At 37.5% G+C, this 22,000-nt stretch overlaps 1 protein-coding gene across 1 annotated transcript in view; it reads right to left on the bottom strand.

Moving 5' to 3' along the window:
• Positions 1 to 22,000, bottom strand: part of TM9SF3 (transmembrane 9 superfamily member 3) — a 53,983-nt gene that overhangs the window by 15,253 nt on the left and 16,730 nt on the right. The window contains exons 3-9 of the mRNA XM_086467296.1: positions 19,304 to 19,426; positions 14,698 to 14,858; positions 10,604 to 10,681; positions 9,480 to 9,611; positions 8,781 to 8,947; positions 6,021 to 6,115; positions 4,019 to 4,149 (exon numbers count right to left, since the gene is read on the bottom strand). Of these exons, the coding sequence (XP_086323422.1) occupies positions 4,019 to 4,149; positions 6,021 to 6,115; positions 8,781 to 8,947; positions 9,480 to 9,611; positions 10,604 to 10,681; positions 14,698 to 14,858; positions 19,304 to 19,426 (887 nt within the window). The remainder of the gene's footprint in view (positions 1 to 4,018; positions 4,150 to 6,020; positions 6,116 to 8,780; positions 8,948 to 9,479; positions 9,612 to 10,603; positions 10,682 to 14,697; positions 14,859 to 19,303; positions 19,427 to 22,000) is intronic.

Raw genomic sequence — 22,000 nt, 5'->3', positions numbered from 1 at the left:
TGGAACAGTTTTCTGCACATCATCTGGCCAAACATTATATAGAAGAAGAAAACAAGGCTTCAAAATAAAGTGTTATTAATTTTACTACAACCAAGTTGTTAATTTAGGGTGCTGCTCTAGGGAATAAGTTGAAAATTTAGGCAGAAGCATTAAGCTGTGTCTATTTTCAGTAAAAATGAGGTTTTTGATCAAGGGTTCCACCATCACTTTCAAGCAATCTGAGGAAGCACTCTGTTGAATGTATGTAACTAGATTTTTTTTCTATTTTTAGCCAAGTGTATTTCCTTATCTGGCTCAAGGCATGAAAACCTTTGGCGCTACCAGGCCCTCCTCTTCCAATGGCAGCCAATACTCACATCAACTTAAAGCTGTCAGGGATGGCTGCAGCCTGGATTAAGCTATCTGTCAGATGAAACACTTTTTTCTAGTTTAAACAAGGTATAAAAGATGCAAAACACTAGGGTCTCGATCCCAAGAGAAATTCAGCGTGCATAACCTTATTTAGATACACCATTAAAAATGCATACTGGAAATGTTAGCCACACAGGAACCTACTGCTCAAACAAAACAGAAATGATACATCTTAAACAGTTTAATAGGAGCTGCACAGATTCTGCAGTCAGAATATTACATTAGTCGTACAGCCTTAATGGAAATCTTTAAATTATGTATCACACATACACCAACATAAGCAGTCAAAACTTATGAATGCCAGAATTAAGATGGTCCCTTCAAATTCAATCACGCCGTACTCTGTAGAAATTCAGCATTACTTAGTATTTCTGCATAGAACTACCACTGCACTCCTCAAAACATATATGGAGAGGTCACTTCACTTGCCATTATTCAAAATTCTTTTTAATTATCCCATGCTCCATATTTTGGATACAATTCAAACACAATAAAATAGAAAGATGCTTGATAAATACACCGACAAGACTGACAAGCATCAGCAGAAGGTAAGTCAAGGTGTAAAACACCTTCATAAGTTCTTTGTGTTCACCAGTAACAGCACATAATGAACAAAATACCACCACCACCACCCCCCACTCCCGAAAAAAAAATTTGGGCTCCAAAAGAACAAAGAATTGAACAGTACCCACTGCATTTCTATAAAGGTGAAGAAATGAGAGAAAAACACCCCAGACTTCTCTATCTCCTTCAAATCCTTAGGGAGTTGAAAGCTTTAAACCATTAAGTTTTAAAAAGCTCTCACATTTGAATAAAATCTGTCACATTCTTTATTGCATTTTGAAGAGAAGGGCACCTGAAAGATACCCTAGGGAAGAGATTAAGCCTTTGTTCAGGCCCATGGTCTATTTCACTACAGAAGGTTTGTCACTGTATAGGTAAGACACCTTGCATGTATATCCAAAAGGGCTAAAGGCAGAGGCCCAAGACTGAACAATGATTTCGGAAACAAGCCTTGGATCTTCCCAGTCCCTGCCACATCTTCAAGGAGATCCTGAACATCAGGAATGAGTTATACATGGTGAACAAAGATTTGAAGTTCAAAACAGACTGCAATGACAGTGAGGTGTATGAAGGTCCTGAAGAGCCAAATCAATTTGAGCATTTCAAGACAAAGTGTAGAAGAGCAGATACCAGATAGATCAAAGATGCAGCAACTGTGCATTAGCTTGAATGTCTTGTATTTGACACTATCAGCTGCTCCTGACTACATTCCACAGAAAAATCTGTCTGGAGGGAGGAATTAAGTCACAGAGAGGAGACTATCTTGTGGTTCACTGAGAAGTGGTGGTGCAAACCAGGCAAAGCACAGATGTCATATTTAAGCATAGTGTCTTAGCAACCTTTTTTGGCTCAGAGACTTTTTTCAGCGAGTCAGATTCTGCTTTTTCTAGTAGTCAAGTAGAATAATCAAGAAGAGATAGTAATTCTTGCCAGCAATTTACATCAAGTAGGGTGGTTTCAAGCCATGTCAAGGGTAAAGGAAGTAATTTCTGTGTTCTAGTACATTTAGATGGCAGAGGTTTTATTTCCCCAAGAAAGCAGCAGTTTGGCACGAGAAAATTCTGGAAGCTTCTCTACATTGAGAACAAAGGTGGAAAGACACAAAGGTATCTTATCCATAAAGCCAGAGTGCCTCCCAGGGACTTCCACCTGAAGCGTAACATGGTAATTTTAAATAATTTTCATTTCCGTCTACAAACCAGTTTTATCAGTTGATTTGAAGTCATTAGAATATTGCTTATTCTGATGAAGTTTCTGATTCATAACCTGCTCCTACTAAAAGTCTGCTAACTCCACTGAAGTTTTATTGCCACAGTCATAATGATTCAAATACTTTCATAAAACCTTGAGATCATTAAAATCACCGTGTATAAAGAGTCTTAACAGCTTGATTAAGTGACCCCTGAAGATTTATATTGCCATTTGCTTTTGCATGTACATGTTTCCACGATCTTAAAATACAAATCAGATTTACAAGACAATCTTCAGCACAGGTAGAATTCCCTTCTCTCACCATTCTTGACCTCCAAATAGGAATACAAGTGAGAAATGTGGTACTATAAATGCTTGCTCAGCAGTAAAACAGAACCTCTTTGCACATATCAAAGATCAACGTTGTAAACTTTTACAACAGTATTGTATAGAGCTGCTTTCTTAGGAGAGAAAAAAACAATACGACATTCCTTTGGGGCATTGATCGACTAATACAAACATATCCAAAGATAGAATTTTAGTCTAATTTCTTGACAAGGAAAACCAGAAAAACTAAGTTAACGGTTTATAAACACATTTAGCTTGGTATTACATTTAGTGGTTTTATAACAACTAATTCAATGTAAAAAGTTGGTATTTAGGCATGCATTGAAAATACTGCTAATAAGGAGGTGACTAGAACGAGCAATGCACACATAAAGTAAGGACTCCTCCATCAGTAAAAAAATATTGAAAGCCTTTGCCTGCAACTGAGAATTGTTTCTCTTTTTATTACCATTTATGATTTCTTTCACTTTCATTCATTAACAATGCGTTCTTATTTTTAGTCACATACTGAATCTGATTATATCCCAAATAATACAATTTGTAAGACAGAACCTGTGATACTAAGCTTCACTTCGTGGTAGATGTAAACTAACAGGAAATCCAAGTCTATACAGAGATGTTTGAGTAGTCATTGCAAACTGACGTGCAAGGAAGGAAGTCATAAAAAAAAAAATGTTAAATCCCAAGATTTGCTATAGACATTGAAAAGCAAACAAGCTTTCCTGTATTAAGATATTTTTTTAAGTTATCGGTGCTACTGCACAAAATTAGAAAAAGCAATTTTATGGCGCATATTTCAAAAAATTCTGCTCTCAAATAATACTCTTTGCAAGCTCAAACAGAAATTCTGCCAAAGTGCCAAGTGATTATTTCCTACATTGTATTCACAAGGTTATTTGAGGTTGCTTGAAAAAGCCATGACAACAAAAAATCCTGACAAAAGCCACCAGAAACAAGAAAAGTCATCATGATTAAATGAGAAAGTAATCCAACCAGCACTTGTTTTTCAAGGTACATGGTTAATACACAGACACAAGACCATAACTGGATACTAAATACCACTTCACAAAGTGAAAACAGCAATTCATTTTTGTAAAGCCAGATCTCCTCAGGACATCTCATCTCATACTGTTGCCTGATCATTTATTTTTATTTTTTCTGCTTGACTGCAATGATTTGGAATCCTTTCGTATTGCGTTTTAGCTTATAACCAGTTTGCACTGGCCATCCAGAAGAAAATTCAAGTTGCTAGCTTCCCATGTTGTTATAACACTAACCTTGAATAAAAAGCAGAAGTGTCATTTTAAGCAGAGAAGACTGTTGTTGGCATCCAGCAGCTGTTGCTATTGTGATTAAAATGAATTATACTTGAAGCACTTTAAACCCCTCCCAGAATCGATTTCTAACTAGGAAGCTAAAGCTATGACTCACAACTGTATTTAGACTAAAACGTAGTTTTTCTGTGTCTACAGTGGAGTTTAAATTCTCCAGTAAAATGACTCACCATGGTTCCAAAGGGTATAGCTCTTGAAGCATGGTAATAGATGGCAATGAAGTTAATGAAGAAGGCAGTTCCACACACCATTGCTGGAATGAGGAAGGCTCCGATGAACATCTGCTTTATCCATCGCCTTCCTGTAAGAAGGGATATTCCAATGGGACTGGTGAGATAACTTTTTAAACAAAATATATTGTATCAGCAAGCTCACAGAATTTAGGTGTTTGACTCCTTATCCCCAAAAAAGGTGAAAGTAGTAACAACATGCTACAGTAATACGAGAGCCAAGAGTCAACTAACAGTTTCATTTGACTCCTGGCAAATCACAAGATGCAGCACATTAATCACTTTATTAGACCAGGTGAACAGACAGGAAAAGGAATACAGCGTGAGAACATTTCGGCTGAAGAACAGCATATGCTGACTACACTGGATAAAGAAACTAGGGTATGAAATGTAAGTATGTATGTAAGCTGCAGATTAGTAGAGACAGATAGCAGAGCTGGCCCTGTGCAGAGCCTGCTCACACCCCGAGAGCACATGAGAGCTCAGCACTGCTCCCGAGACAACTCAGCACTACAGCTGCTTTCAGGCAGCACCTGCTCCGGGTTGTCTCGACCCAACTAAGCTGACTTCATACATTCAGGATGCATTAAGGAACTGGCTATCCCTGGTATAAAACAAAATGCACAGCATTTAATATACAGCAAAACTGAACTCAGACATCTTCAACAGCAGAAAAGGTAGAAAGAAATAGATTTCTAAAAGGCAGACATAAAGGGAACAGCAACACTTGTTAGCAATTATTACTAAGTTTAGAGCTCCCCGAGGAGTTAAAAAAAAACCCTCTTGGGCAGTACCTTAAGAATTTTCGCTGCCTGTATTCCCTTTACTTTCTATGCTCTTAAAACCTGCCTATATTTAAATTTAATACACCCTAGATGCATTTATACTATACAGTCAGAAAATCAGCACATGCTTTTCAAGAACATGATATGTATTTTCACCACAAGCCAACATAAGCAGCATTTCATGGTTTGATACATGTTTGATCTGCAGGGAAAAAAAAATTAAAATCTGGCTTAACTATACAGTATGATACATTTGAGAACAGCAATCCTCACTTAGATCTGGTTTTCTACAAATCACTAGGCTTATACACAAGCCACATGAAAAGAAACATCTAACCTTCAAACTCGAATTAGAGTGCAGTTAAGACCAAATACTAACAAGTATGTTGTGCTAAAAAGATACAAATTTTCTTTTGCAAACTTACCAGTATTATTTTTGGTAAAGCCCTGGAGAAGATCATAGATATCGATTACTCTTTTATTGCAGCATAGAGAATGGACGAAGCTAGCGGACTGCAAGGATGTAACTGGTCACAACTCAGAAGGACAGTGCGGAGCCTGTCCAAATCTGTTATGTCAACTTTATTTGGTTTCTGCTTGCTAATGACACTCATTTGGAATTTGCTAAGTATAAAGCAGAGTACATACTGGAAAGTAGAATAACCTTCTTCAAAAGATGCTATAAACAGTTTTCCCTATTCAAAATTAATGGTGTAGTAAGTACTGTATACTCATCCTTTCCATGCTAGTAAACATGACCCCCTGGTACCTATAGAGGAGTCACCTGGAGAAGACGACATGAGCTGTTTAACAGCATGTTACAGAAGAGGGAGAGACTATTACACTCTCTAGATGTCATGAGCTAAACAATCACATACAAGAGTGTAACAAGCAATAAGATACAACTGTTAACGGTTTTTCTCTTATTACTTTTAAACTAACGAAAGACTTCAGTATCTTGAGTTAGAAAATGCAGCCAATACTGAATAGGAAGTAACATGAAAGTTAAATATACTAAAAATATTTTCTGTTTATTAATGGATTCCATCTGAATGACCTACCTCTATGAGGACACTTCTATATTGGTGCAGATCTGAAAATAATAACTTCTCTATTTAACAATGTAATGAAAATGCTGAGACATGAAAACAATTTACCTCCTTGTCTAGCATAAAGGCTTCCTCCAAAGTATCCATTCACTGGCGATGTTGCAGCATAAACAAATATAGCTGTACTAAGCATCGATCCTCTCCTACAAGAAGTGATGTTTTGGTAAATGAAACAGAAAACCAAACAGTATTAGAGCAAAAGATTACAGTAAAATATATAAATTTAGCAGAAGTTAATATTTTTAGGTAATGTAAAAATTTAAAAGTGCTTAAATTGTAAAATCTGCATAAGAATGAGAACTGTTTGTATCCAAAGTTTCTGGCCAAGTCCAATTCAATCTGGGAGAAAGAGTTCTGACATACCACATTCTTTTCTAACATGCATTTGTTTTCACTGGGGTATAAAATCTCACCCCTGATCAAAATACTCTGACATTTGGATGTGTGTACCTTGTGCATAAAGAACTTAGGTGTAAGATTCAACTATTGCAGATAAAAGGTCCTCTTTACTTAATATAAAGGCTAGTATTAATAAAAATATACTAAGATTGTGAATGATGTTTCTGCCATCCCTCAGAAATTAACTTTTAAGATTGAAAGTGTTCATCTTGCAGAAAATTAGAAAACCTGATTTAGAAACTATAAATACTATAATGAAGCCACAAATCAGCATGAGTAGTCCAATCAGAAGAGTTTAGTAATTTTTAAATTATCACCTCATTAAATGTTGGAGTTCTCATTTTGGCGTAATTTTTTCTGAGATTTTACAGGCAAAGCTAATAATTTTAAATCACAAAGCCATCTCCCAAATACATTTTAAAAAATCATGTCTAAGAATAGCAAGATATAAATGTTATTCATGAATAGAGCTGTTTGCCCATGTCCCTCTGCCAGCCTTCAATAGCAAAAAGCAGCAGAAGGTTTTCAGCCAGTTTGCCGTACTTTCTTCAAATTAGTTGTTCTGTCAGATTCCAGGTTACTGGCATTTTGGCTTTTGATGAACCATTACCGGATGCCTACCCTACTCAAAGAACTAACCTTTAGTACAATCGTTTTCCATGACTGCATGGACTGAACTAAGCAAATACACCTGCTGGTCACACATACTAAAGGAGTATTATGCTAACATTTGTTTCTTAAAAAAAAATTAAGCAATAGTTCCACTTTAGAAAGCTAACGGTTAGACAGAAACAAATTTTATCACTTCTCTTAACTTGAGACAATTTAGAAACACATGCAAAACCCCAGAAGACTATGCACAGTCTGAAGCGACACATGTAAATTCGGGCTATCTTTAAAATGACTAGAAGATGTTAATCTACAATTATCTCAAAATTTCCTATTCTTGAGCTTGCTCACTTACGTTTCAAATATTCTAATGGAAAAGCTTCTCAAAACACAAACCAGCATAAATAAATTAATAGCTGACACGACCAAATTTCACTGAGAGACTTTTAGTTGGCATCAGCTGCGTGATCCCTAAGAGTTTTACAGATCTGAACAACACTGACAGGCAATCATTCTTGTAATTCTGGTTTACAGCCTTTTTTCACTCATGTCACCATTTTCCTAAACATAAGAATTGTCTGCACCAGATTTGGTCAATTGTTCCATTACACATCCAGAATTAAATTCACCTTGAAAGCGATATAAAGGCCTATTGCAATAAAAGACTAAGTGCACATTTATTTTTAAAAATTACCATTCTGACACATTTTACAATTTCCATTACAAACTTACAGCTTCCCTACAGTGCACAAACATTCTGAAATGGTTTCATTCCCTCCTTGAAAGGGCTGACATGCTGTACAATTAAAATTGTGTATGCAAGTCTATCCAGAAATGCAACCATGGGGCACAAGGGGGAAATATCACCATATGAAACATGAAAATATGCCAAGATACTGGTACTACAGGCTGGCTTTTTAAACACATCACTAAAAGGCAGCTAAATTCAGGAACAAGAGTTCTCTCTAGTGGCACATTAGAAGTACTACAACTTGTTAAAATCAATAGAGGTGATATTCAAGGGAATATAGAACAGACTTGAAATTTTAATCATCACTTAAAACAAAGTCCTTGTAAAAAAAAAAAAAAAAAAGCCCCCCGGTATCCAAAATATGATCATTACAGAAACAGATCAAGTCCATCCAGGACACTAAAAATCTCAAACATAAAAGGTAAAGGAAGACTAGGTGAACCACAAGCGGTGTGTCAAATTTAAACTTCAGTACTATCTGTTGGTTTTAAACTAATTCTCTCCAGTCAGGACCACAGCCCACCTACTTTACATGCAACACAGGCTGAGTAGTTCTGTTCGAAAGAACTTAAGAAATTAAATCTCCATTCCTGAGAAGACTTGTGGGTAAGATTGGCTTAATGCATTGTCAGCAGTAAACAGAACTATTCACAACAGCACACTCCTCCTTCAGTCTTTACAGGACACAGCAGGGAAAATAGGGTAAGAAATATAGTAATATCTTGCCATTCCAGATGAAACCATAAGTGAAATATGCACCTTTTACTTCCCATGTAATCTACCTGTGATGCTGCAGACAACAAACTAATTTCATAATAAATCACGTAAAAAGCAAGCATTAAGAGTAAAATTAAAGGAGACCAACTCACATGGTAAGAGCAAGACAAAGTTTCATTACAACTTGTAAGAGTCCTTCTGAATACTATATCTGATCTAAAGATAAAGACTCTCAAAACACTTTCTTCCAAGCCAGTTAGAACATTTATTTTTGTAATTATTTTCTTCATTTAAGCATCTACATGCAGAAGGCATGGCACAAATATACTTACTCTGTGTATAAATCCTCTATCATTGCAACAACAATGACTATAAGAGACACAGCAAAAATTTGACAACCAGAACCAATAAGCGATGAAAATATTAGAGGATGACTGGATGGTCTAAAAACATCTCCATGGACCTGCTTCCACCCATACTCATCACCTAGATCTCTGTCCTAGGAAGAACAACAAAAAAATTTTAAGTCTAGTCATGACAATTAATGACAAATACACGAGCTAAGCATAAACTAAAGGTTTGATTTATCAAAACAACTTCAAGTGCAAGTATGTCTTCTCTCCTGAATGCACCAAATCTAGGAGCAAAGCTTACTTTTCAGATGCTTATGAAGAAAACAAAAGTTACTACCTAAACGTATGATGCAGTAAAATTTATCAGATTCCTTCCCTGTCCCTAAAAGCCTCTAAAGTGCTTAGGAGTATACACATGCTTCTATTACACACTCAGAATAGACCTCGTTTAACCCAAGTGTGGATATGAACATTAACACAGTGACTACAGACAGAATTCTGGGTTGCAATCTAGGAACATGTCCTAAAGAAAACAAGTAACACTTTCAAGACACACATATGGCAGCTTTCTGTCCAATTGAAGAAAGCCATTCAGAGCTGCTAACAGAATGAATGTACAAAGAGAAAACACTAAGCCTTAATAAAAGCGATTTTAAAAAGCATGAATGCAGATCTTACCATATCATCCATTTCTTCCTCCTTGCTGTATCTTGCATAATCTTTTCGCAAAGTTCTCATTAATATCATAGACACTAGGCCAACCAGAAAGATCACCATCATAAAAGAATTGAAAATTGAAAACCAGTGAATCTACAAAAAGAAAACACATCCCTAAGGTTTAGAACTGTAAATGTGTTTCAAATTTGTTGCAATAAGGATAAATCATTGCCTAGCAAAACAGCTTGTCAGCACTAGCTAAGTGACAATAAGCCCATATTGTAAGTAATACTACATTTTTAGAAAGACTCACTAAAACCGGCCTGTGAAACACCATACATAAAGCTTTTCAACAGCCAGCTTGCTCATGATGAAGTTATCACAGCTTAGTTAAGCACCAGCAAAGTTTGAACAACTGGCTGCACATGCTTTCTTAGTAAAAGAAAAGGAACACAATGTCCTGCCGCCTTCCTAGAGAAGAGGTTTAAGTAGTAAGAGACACTCACAGCCAGAAAGCCAAAGAAACCATTGCTTTGCACAAGACCAAAATGTGCAGCAGCATTATTTTGCCTCTGATAAGCACACCTTCTGGTTTTCAGCAAGCTCCAAACAGAATCCAAACCCCCTAATTTCAGAAAGCAGTATCGTTCAGTATACTACACTTAAGCAGATTAAAACCACAGGTTTAGACCATCACAACTGATATCACCAACTGGTTTAGGCTAATGCCTTTTGCTTTGCATTTACTTCAGTAAAAAGTGTACATGTGACTAACTGCAGTTATGCAGCTTACAAGTCATATGGTTGCATCCCTGAAACTTCATTGCTCCCGATCATGTGAATGTATTTTCTTGAACTGCCTTGTATTTGCTGCAGGCTTGAAGCTTGCCTGCACATTCACCGAAGTACTCTAAAAAACTGGAGCCATCCTATTTGAGCAACAGAACTACTACTTAAAACCTCCCTGTGGTTTTAAGAATGAGGGATTTTTTTTTTAAAATGAAACAGACCTGCCTGTTTCATTGCCCCAGAACATCTGGGACATCCAAAAATTCAATGTCATCCAAAAATTCTTTGACATCTTCTGAACTAAAGCAATCATTTTGAAGAGATATTTTGTAAGGTTGTCCTAGAACAATACATACTCTGTGCTGAAAGAAAGATGGGTCAAGATATTTGTCAAATCGATCTTCAAACTTGACATCCGATTTCTTCCATTTCACCTAAAAAGAGAAAAATTACACTTGAAAAGCTCATTCTAGTATGTTCAGCTATACTCACATGCAGAAACCCAAAACATTTTAAAAATCATCCACTTCAGAGGCTTTCTTCAATATGAACCCAGGTTTTGGCAAAACCAATGGTTCTGAAAGACCGATATCTACAGATCAGACACAGAATGAATATCAGCCACCTTGCCTCATGGATCTAATCTTGTCAATACTTATGTTTAAGAACAAGGAAGAATCAGTCTTGCACTGCCTCAGCTCACACTGTCTCCGCAAGGGTAACCAAAGATGCAAATTTCTAGTTGTCAAATACAACAAACCCTTTTTGTGATTACAGGAGGAGCTCATCAAGATACTAAAGGTGACAAAACCAAATTCCGCCAATCAACTCTATTTTTCAGTTTCAACAAATGAATAGTTCTAAGATGATGTAACAGCATCAATTGACAAGGGAAGAGCAACTGATGTCATCTATCTGGACTTGAGCAAAGCCTTTGACACTGTCCCACACAACATCCTGGTCTCCAAATTGGAAAGACATGGATTTGATAGATGGACCACTTGGTGGATAAGAAATTGGCTGGAAGGTCGCACTCAGAGACCTGCGATCAATGACTCTAAGTCTGAGTGGAGACCAGTGACAAACGGTGTTCCTCAGGGATCGGTACTGGGACCAGTGCTATTTAACATGTTTGTCAGCAACATGGACAGTGGCATTAAGTACACCCTCAGGAAGTTTGCTGATGACAGCAAGCTGTGTGGTGAGGTTGACACGCTGGAGGGAAGGGAGGCCATCCAGAGGGACCTTGGCAGGCTGAAGAGGTGGGCCCAGGCCAACCTCATGAAGTTCAACAAGGCCAAGTACAAGGTCCTGCACCTGGGTCGGGGCAATCCCAAGCACAAATACAGGCTGGGCAATGAGTGGATTGAGAGCAGCCCTGCAGAAAAGGACTTGGGGGTGCTGGTGGATGAAAAGCTGGACATGAGCCAACAGTGTGCACTGGCAGCCCAGAAAGTCAAGCGCATCCTCAGCTGCATCAAAAGCAGCGTGGCAGCAGGTTGAGGGAGGTGATTCTCCCCCTCTACTCTGCCCTTGTGAGACCCTACCGGGAATAATGCTCGAGCCTCCAACACAAGACTGACATGGAGCTGTTGGAGCGGGTCCAGAGGAGGTCTACCAAGATGGTCAGAGGGTTGGAACACCTTTCCTACGAGGACAGGCTGAGAGAGTTGGGCTTGTTCAGCCTGGAAATGAGAAGGCTCCTGGGAGACCTTATAGTGGCCTTCCAGTACCTGAAGGGGGCCTACAAGAAGGCTGGGGAGGGACTTTTTACAAGAGCATGTAGTGATAGGATGAGGGGTAATGGTTGGAACCTGGGAGAGGGCAGGTTTAGATTAGATACAAGGAAGTTCTTCACCTTGAGGGTGGTGAGACACTGGAACAGGTTGCCTAAGGAAGTTGTGGATGCTCCATCCCTGGAAGTGTTCAAGGCCAGGTTGGATGGAGCCTTGAGCAACCCTGGTCTAGTGGGAGGTGTCCCTGCCCGTGGCAGGGGGGTTGGAACTAGATCTTTCAGGTCTCTTCCAACCAAAACCATTCTATGATATGATTCTATGATTTCTTTTTTTCCACAGTAGGTACTCACAGAAACATGAGGCAATACCTTTGAAAAATCCTCCAAATTTGCCGAAGATTTCAGAAAAAAGGTTAGAGAACAAAAGCACGTTTAAATATGTTCAAGAATGATGTGCTAGAAAGCAGCAAAATTGTTCCAAAGATGATTTTTTTTTTTTTTTTTTTGCTGACAGCATACTCCCTTTTCTCAACCTTTCCACGTGCTTCACTGGATGAAAAGAGGCTTGTGGAGAACATTACCAGTGTTCATTGAGCGATGACAACATGCTCTACTTCTGCTCCCACAACGGCAGCTGAGATCTGTTTTGCTGCCATGCTCTGATACTGGTACTCAATGAAATCACCTGTACCTAAATTCTCCAAGTACAGTGCCCAAGAAAAAAAAAATGCAGTCTAGCAGAAGTAAGGGAAATGAGAAGATATAAGAGCAGATTTAAAACAGATGCCAACAGGAAAGAAAAGGGCATAAACTGACATACAAGCTGACTCGAAGGGAACTGGATAAAAGGAATCAAGCTGGACCCTACAAGACAGACATTAAAATTTTAAGAGCTACAAGCTAAAAGCTGCAGCCTAAAATCTGTAAGACCACAGGATTCTGCAATCTAGACACTTCAATTGCCAATAAATAACTCTGAAACCAGCTGAAAAAGAATGCTTTTATGGCCATACTATCACAGGTAACAGCATATTACTGCTATCAGTTACTCCACTAGTTGCACAGAGGACTGCTTTGGATTTGGAAGATTTAATCATACTAATGAACTACACAGTTCCAATAAGGTAGTGCAGAGTATTTTTCAGAATTTTTGCAAGATTGGTTTCATTTTAATTTTAACATGCAATTTCAGAATTTAAACACAAATCTACACTAAAATTTTTTCAAAAGCATGCCAAGATTAGGAAATACCAGGATTTTTAGTGATCATGAAACAAACGCAGCCCCCTTGTGCATACCTTTTTAAAACACGTGACAAGTAACTATCCTTTCCAACAGATGTTCTCTTATTCAGTGTAGAAAGCATACAAACGTAGACTGAATACCCCTATCACTCACCACAGTCCTGAGACAGACGAAAACCCCCAAGACTCAAGTATTACCCACTTTCAGGTACAATATTAATGTTCTTCAGTTCAAATTACAACCTTGTTCAAGACTAGTAGCTCAAAACATTAATAGCTTACAACATTGTTTTAAATAAGATACATTTCTCATTAGAGCATCTGCCACTAAGAAGCACTGCTAAGAACAAATCCACCAGAGACAATCTGTGAATTACACACCATACATGTGCCAGCCCAGCAATTGCCCAATGGCGCGAACAGAATTGGATAGGTAAGTCTTGAGCTCTGTACACTAGAAGTATTTTAAGGGAACACCTAACGTTATTTTCATTACTGGCAGCTACTCAGTGCTGTCCACCTCAAAATTCACAAAGCAAATGGACTTCACAATGCTGATGGGATTTGAAATAGAAAATTTAAAAATTTCTACTATCAATTTTGCAGTAGAAATAGGGAGATTAGTGTGAACGTAATTCTAGAAAGCACATACAAAAACCAATCATCCGTGCTTCCAACTATCTCACTCAGCACGAGACAAATGTAACAGCAGCAAGAATATCCTCTGAAATAAAATCTTATGCTGGCACCTACTGCTAACACACTGTAGAAAAGCAATGCATTAAGACCTAGTTTCAGTATACAAATGTGGTGAACATGAGAAGTGAACCATTATAGATTTAAGTAACATCAAATAAATGAGGAAAACTAAAAACTCTAATTCATTATCTCGGATCGGCAAACATTGTTTATTCACTACCTTTTATCATAGCAATTCAATACAACAGCAGAGGGCTCCAGAGAAAACCGTACTAATGTTACATAAAGACGACAAATTTCTATTGCAAAAACAAATAAGTTTTGATACCAACTGCTTGCACAGTATGAAGGCTTACAGTGGGTTTTGATCCTAGCTCAGAATCCAGTTCAAATCTATGATGCAAATGTCACAGCTCCAAACATTAAGAAAATGTGTACCTACTGGGGAGTTTCTATACTTCTAGTCTCCATACCTTTTGGGACATCTTCCTTTCACATCAAAACACTTATCTGCAGATTACAGAAGCTTCAGTTTGTTTGAAGTGTTTAAGAAAAGACAATCACCATTTCACATTTATTCTTAATAAACCTATCAAGTTTTTTTCAGCAATGAAAAAAAAATAACAAATTTGAAGGAGTGAAGATGCATCTTCCTCTAATATAGCCTGAGGTATCAATTCACAGTTGTCGGTATACAAGTATCTATTTTTGAGCTATTTCACAATGCAGAATTTCTTATTACAAATTACAGATGCAGCACTAAATTACTTACTGAATACGACATCTGGATTTTTGTGTTGGGTACCAATTTCACCTTTCCTTCACTGGTCAGATTGACATCTACAATTCTATTTCCATTGTAACCGATTTCAAGTTTTTTGTAAGTCCAAAGGTAGTAATCCTCTCCATTTTCATCTGCTTCTCCAACAATACCTGCATAGGAACCAAGTGTAAGCACCTATTACAAATTTTCAAATATTCTTTAATTAGTTTTTTTAAAACACACATTACAAAAGTTTTGCCAGCTACAAAAGCAACCTAACTACAGTAAAGAGAACACAGCAGACCTTATGCTCTTCTTTTCAACTCTAATACCTGGATTACACCCTTCAATCCACACGCATCCGCAAGAACCATTTTGCAATGGCACTAAAAGAAAAAAGCATGCAGCTACAAACACTGCAGAAGAAACAGAAGACACAACGACAGTTCCTCTAGTTTTATTTGGAATTCTTAGCAGATAAACAACTACCTGAATACAGATCTAACTTCCACGACCAGAACTTAGCCAAGCCCACTGTATTTTCCCATCTCCTGTCTCTCCCTTCACTCATTTTACTTTCATCCTGTATTCCTCATCAATTGACTCCCCAACACATACTTTCTGGTCTTATTTGAACACAAGTTTCCAATGCTTGGCAAGAATGGTAAGTTTTTGACTACTCACTCTGTTACTTTCACTGAAAAATTCAGAAATTCATCATTTACTTGAAGATTTTTATTACCTCCAATGCGGAAAACTGCTCAGATGCTCCTGGAGCATCAGAACTCAACTGAACTCAGCCATAATTAAGTTCTTACTTTACAGTAAGTTACTGCAAAATGTCTAATCTACAGAAAAATCCCAGAGAATGTAATACACTGGGGGGGGGGGGGGGGGGGGAGTCTAGCAGTCACCAGTTCACAGGCTACAAGCATCATCTTTTAACGTCAACACCATCATACCAAAGATCACATACAAGATAGAAAGCCACAACAAAAGCAGCACTCAAGATATACAAAGGTGGTGGTGGGGAGTGAGAGAGCAAGTATGTGAAGGACATGGACCAGGTTATTACGAAGCAGCAGGTACATGAAAGAATGGCACTTCGCATTACCTGTGCTTCGTAATTTTCAAGGTGGTATTTTTATGTCATGTTTTTTTCTCATGCTCATCTGTCAGGATTGCCTTGTATACACCATTCACATGAAACACATGGCAGTTTGTGCCTATGCCACACAGTCAGCACCTGGTATACCATCTGTTCCCATGGCAGTATCCAAAACCGTGACAATACAGACCTCTAAACTACTTAAAGGACATTCTGATCAATCACTACCTGAAGGAGTGAACTAACTCCATATACTTAGGGAGATGCCCTGAAACACAGTCAAGCCTAGTCACTCCACTGTGGGTCAGCAATTCAGTAAAAAATAGAAAATGGAACCATTTTACCTGAATGCACTTAAAAAGATCAAGTCAGAAAATAAAGTGTAAACCTTCCAAAGCCGTCAAACATCAGTTTGAAGTCATTACCTTTAGTTATCAGCAGTTAAGAAAAACTATTTTATGCCTAGTCTTTACTGAAAATAGAGTACTCCTTCCTTCATATTTTGAGGACTTTCCTAAGGAGAATTCCAAGTATTAACGGTTGTGCGTATGACTTTGACATCAGTAAGTCTTATCACAGTGGAAAACCATGAAAAACATAAAACACGGACTTAACTAAAGTTTGCCAGGAGACAGGAGTGCCACAAATCCATCTGGATGAGCCCAGAGAAGTGAATAATCTGCTTTAAGAACAGAATTAAAGAGAAGTTGCCTAGAATTCTCAGCAAACATTAACACCATCTGAATCCTTTTCTTTTAAAGTCTTCAGAGAATACTTGCTTTCTTTTGGTAGCACAAAAATAGGACTCTAGTCATTTATATTTAGGGAACAAAATTTTGGTTTAACCTGGCTACAAGACACAAATCAACAATGAAAAAAAATGTGGACTGGATGACACAGTACATACAATACATGCTGGCTAGTAGGGTTCTCAGGAAAAATAATCCAAATGAAGTGGATCAACATGATAACCTTCACATATAACAAAAAAGCTATTTCAGCACAAGGTTTTTTAAATGCAAGCTGAGGGTAACCAGTTCTGAATACTATCTTAATAAAACAAAAACCCCCGATCTTCTCAATATTCAGCGTATTTCAGAGATACCATCATAATTACTAATGTTCTTATGCCCATGTATTTTAAGCAATCCTAATGTTTTTCATTACAGTTACTGAAATTAACAGCTATGCGATGACACTCAATCAAGCAAAAGATCGTCTTCCTTAGTATCCCTACCACCACATTACATGGTACCAGGCGAGTCTATATAACACAGTCAAAGACACCAACAAGCTGGAGGAGCAATGTATATGGTATCACTCATGCCAAATTTGTAATAGAAATATTTATAATAAAACCTGTTCAGTCAGCAGCAAGTCTTAGAGCTTTAAGTAGCACTTAAAGCCTGAAATATTCCTATTGTTGAACAGAAACCCAGCAAAAACAGGATTAATGCAGATAAGCTATATTCACAGTTTTCTAAACTGTACTTGGAACACAAAGGTAAGAAAGACTTGTTCAGACTTGCAAATAAACACTTCTCATCAGTACAGATGCATCCATTGCTTTCTCAACCCCCATCAAGAACCGTTTAATTTTTAGGAATAAAATCCAGGCTAATATTGATTGACCAATCTGCTGTCCTGCTAGTTTTACCTAGCCCATAGCAGACATAGACCCAAATAGTCAGCACCACTTGCTTTCACACCTGATGTCAGATTATATCCTTGCATAATATTACCAGTACTTACAATGCTGCAGTCATCTATTTAAGAATCACAACTTGAGGCCCTGGTTCCAAGCAACTGCCAAAACCAGCTTCCTAGTATCATACAAAGATGATACCCAGAGTCTACATGTTTGTTAGCTGTAGCATTATGAATGACTTCTTATGAACACAAAGCATACTACTGAAGAACATTTAAAATACTGGAACTCCAGTAAAACAGATTTTTCAGCTGACAGCATAAAATTTAGTCAGTGTGTAGAAGATTTAGTAGGTATTCTTGTTCTTCAGTATCTGAGGTGAGAAAAAATGTTCCCAAATAAGATCAGAAAAATTAGCCCTGAAAAAGAGTCTCCAAGACTCAGTAATCACACAGGATTCCAAAGAGGTCAGCTTAGCATCCATCATCCTTGAGCAGTCTAAAGCCTACATAGCTGCCACTAGTCTAGGAAAATCATTCACTGATCTTTTGCTGAAGGGCCAGAAGCATACAAAAATATTATAGCAACAACTGTCACCCACGCATGCCTTTAAAAAGCCTACCAGCAATTACACGAGTAGTATAGTAAAGGCCACACAGATTAATTAGGGGCTACTCCAAGCCCTGTCACAGAGCTGTTACAGACACTAAGCAAATTGGCTGAAAAGAACAAATACAACACATGAGTGACTTCTGTCAGGCATTATAATGTTACCTCTTAGAACACATTTAAAAAAAAAGCAAGAACCTTCCTGACTAAAAGATAAATAATAAACAAATAACTATATAAAGCACTGACATTTCTGACTGAGGCTCATGTTCATCAGATAGCTACTTTCTAAAACCAACTAAAATTACAAGAAAGAGCTAAAAAATCCCCACCCTCTGTCTGAATGAATGATGGATAGCATTATTTAGCATACTACCTACCAAAGGACTTTTGTCATGTGGCTTGAACTGTATTTTTGTAGGTGTTGTGTGATTTTTGTTTACTTTTGGGAGGTTTTACCTCTTTCACGAAACACAGGCAACAAAGACCTCTCCTTAACAAAGCGTTTTGTGGTGCTTTTCATTTCCCTTCAGTTTCTATCTACAACAGGGAGATTAGGGCTTGGGGGGGTTGGCTGATTGCTATAAGTGCAAAGTGCAACCTGCAGAGCACTCCTTACTAGGTATGTGATCACAGGTTATAAGGGAGTAACAAAAAACAGAGAGCTTAGGAGACAATGGCAATAAAGACACAGAAATTTTTGTTCAAGACACAAGCACTTCTAAGCCCAGATTAATAATACTCAGCAAGGGAAATTTTAAGAACTGTACAAGAACAAGTAAAATAAAATTCCATATAACCACCAACTGCGCATGCAAAACTGTTAAAAGCCACTAAATTACCATAAAAGTAAATCAAACAGTTCTTGCATTAGTAATAAACAGAGGAACTAGCAAAATAAAGTTTAAACATTGAAAGACTTTTACGGAAGTTGTTACTCATGAACACATTGACACTGACCTTGTATCTGATCTATCTAGTTACCACTCACTTGAACATTTAAAAGAATTTAACCCTAAGAACTTCTCAGTGCTTGAGAAACAAAACATCTTTTCACTGTTTCTGTAATTCACTAGTACAAGCCATCCTACTGTTCTTTCAGTGCAATAATCCCTCAATTTATATGTATTATTTGGCTACATAAGTTCTACATACTTGTGAGATTCTTCTAAGGAACCTTAGTCATTAAATGACTCCACAAAATCCACTAGCACAGGACTCCTGTACTTATTATGCATAATATCACTCACCCCATATTGGCAAGTCATCAATATACATCTGGTACCAATAGTGATTTTTGATAGCATACACAAATGCATCTCTTCTGCCTTTGTCCAAGTCAATCTCACAGTAAGTGGTCTGCATTACATCCTCTGCAAAAAAAAAAAAAAAAAGCACAGTTAATAATTTACTAATGAGCTGGCTCAAAGATAAGGCAAACCAAGCAAATGCAGAAACTGGACATTGGTGGAGTCTTCAACCCCCCTTGGCTATCCTCAAGTAGGTAACAAAAAAGGACATTTAAAAAGGAACCATTAAAGCAATTACATGGTTGGGTTTGTAATTCTACCCTTCCATATGCAGAAGCTTCCCACAGACTGTATAAGGAAAGGTTTCAAAGTATCCTTTTGCTACTTCACCCACACTAAATTAAGATCCATTAGTTGATGGCAGCTTTACCTGGACAGGCCATGAGACCTCTTTTACTTTAACAAGAGGTATGAAATCATTAACAAATACCTAAAACTGTACTAAAATGGAATCAGGCTCACTGAGTAGGAATACTGTTTGTAAAAACTAAAACTTTTAAAGTTCTTAGCAGTTTTCAAGAAACTACCATAAAAGGAAGAAACAAAGCAATCAGAGTAAAGGTAAAAAAAAAAAAGGACAGAAGACAAAAATAGGAATATCACAAAGAATGTACAAGAGGCTGCATTTTGAAATAAAACAAATCCACCTCATCGAGCCAGAAAGCAGTTTTTCCCCATCTCACTTCATGATTAACACTGTTAACAGCCACTCTTTCACATCCCAGTTTCCTTCCCTAACGTTTCCTTTTCAAGTGAAAAAAAGACAAAAGGGCTCATATTTACAAAATTCAGGCAGCAACACATTTAGAGACAACCTCACCCCCATCCGCTTCTTAGTAAGTATTTTCACTCTGCAAAGAGTCAAACAAAGTGAACATAAATAATTCCAGCTCCCCCTCTCTCCTCTTTTTGGAATTGAGGACCCAATTCTAGTAGATAAAATTGATTTGTGCCCCAAGTACAGCTCTAATCTGTATTTCAGCTGACTCTCTTCTATACACTAACTGCAATATAAAGCTTAAAAAGAAAATCAAGTCACCTGCACAGAAAAAGTATCAGCAAGTAGAATATTTCCAACACAAAACATTATTTATCTGAATAATAACGATTTGTCAAAATGAAAATATGCACAGCACATCTGGTCAAGCAAAACTGAAGCAAAGCCTGATGAAGCAAGGTAGTAAAAAAATCAGCCAACAGCAGTCCTGCATAGTTGCAGTGATTTCCTATAGACCTGGAAAAAATACTGCCCCTGGCTATTCTGGAACGGATGCATCTCTTTCTCCTATTTCTTATGAGAATATTAGCATTTTCTGGTTTTGTTTCTTCCAAGACCTAAGAAATCCACTCTACGCTTAATTTTTTCACTGAAAAAAAAAAAAAAAAGTAGCATTTTTCAGACTGACTGGCTTAAGCAATAAAACTTATGCTGGGGGGGGGGGGGGAGAGTAACAAACACATTTAAGTCAGCAAGTGTCCCAAGAAGACTTCTAGACCACGGATTACATTTTCAGGACCCGTACTGGTACATTCAGGAGAGGGAAGTCATTAAAGTTGGCAGCACAGCTCTAACACAGACTTACAAATCCAGGCCTCAGTTTGCATTTATGCTTCTATTGAGCTGGATCCTATACTTTTTAGACTATGTTCCCTAAAAAAATCCCTCTGTTTTGTTTTTTACTTTAACAGGTTTTTTAAGTCATTTTGACATTAATTAAAAGAAAAAAAAAATCAGAATTCCTATCTTCTGGATTTGTAGCTAAATAGGGATTAATTCTTTACCAAAATACTTGGCACTTTATTGTCACTCTCTAGCAGTTTCACACTACACTGAAATAAAGGATAACAGCTTTTTAATATTAAAATTTTTAACTTGGAAAGGATTGTTCAACACAGAGGTCAAATGAAAATACACTGTGAATTAAAAAAGGTTAAAAGACAAACTGGTAGAGACATTTCCCATTTTATAGCCTGAATACAGAAGCCTTTGTTTGCAGTTATTAACCAAGACAGATCTGATATTAGATTGTAACCTAATTTCAAGTTACTTCATGGGCTTTCAGTTCCCTGGAATTTGCCACTTTTTTTTTTTTTTTTTTTACACTAACTGAAATGAGCCATTCTGCATCTAATACTCTAGGATGTAAACAGTGGCTTTTGCTGCTATAAAAAAAACCAACCAAACAACAAAAACCAAAACAAACCAACCAATCAAACAAAACCAAACTAAAACAAAAAAACCTTTGAAATACCGTTTGAAGTAAAATGACTAGACTGACATCCAACCAGGCTGTCAAAAAACATCTTCATCCATTTTTATGGACTTTACTCCCAGTATTCAGAATATCAACAAACATCACAGAGATACTACAATCAACTGTGGAACAACTACATTCTGAGTTAGTCCAGTTCATACATACAAAACCCCACCAGAACCATAGAATGGTTGGGGTTGGAAGGGACCTTAAAGATCACCTAGTTCCAACCCCCCTGCCATGGCAGGGACACCTTCCACTAGACCAGGTTGCTCAAAGCCACATCCAACCTGGCCTTGAACACTGCCAGGGAGGGGGCAGCCACAGCTTCTCTGGGCATCCTGTTCCAGTGTCTCACCACCCCCATAGTAAAGAATTTCTT

This window comes from Leptosomus discolor, chromosome 6 (genome assembly GCF_034619465.1).
Source record: "Leptosomus discolor isolate bLepDis1 chromosome 6, bLepDis1.hap2, whole genome shotgun sequence".
NCBI classification, from domain to species: Eukaryota; Metazoa; Chordata; class Aves; order Leptosomiformes; family Leptosomidae; genus Leptosomus; species Leptosomus discolor.
This window is presented reverse-complemented; position numbering and strand designations above follow the sequence as displayed.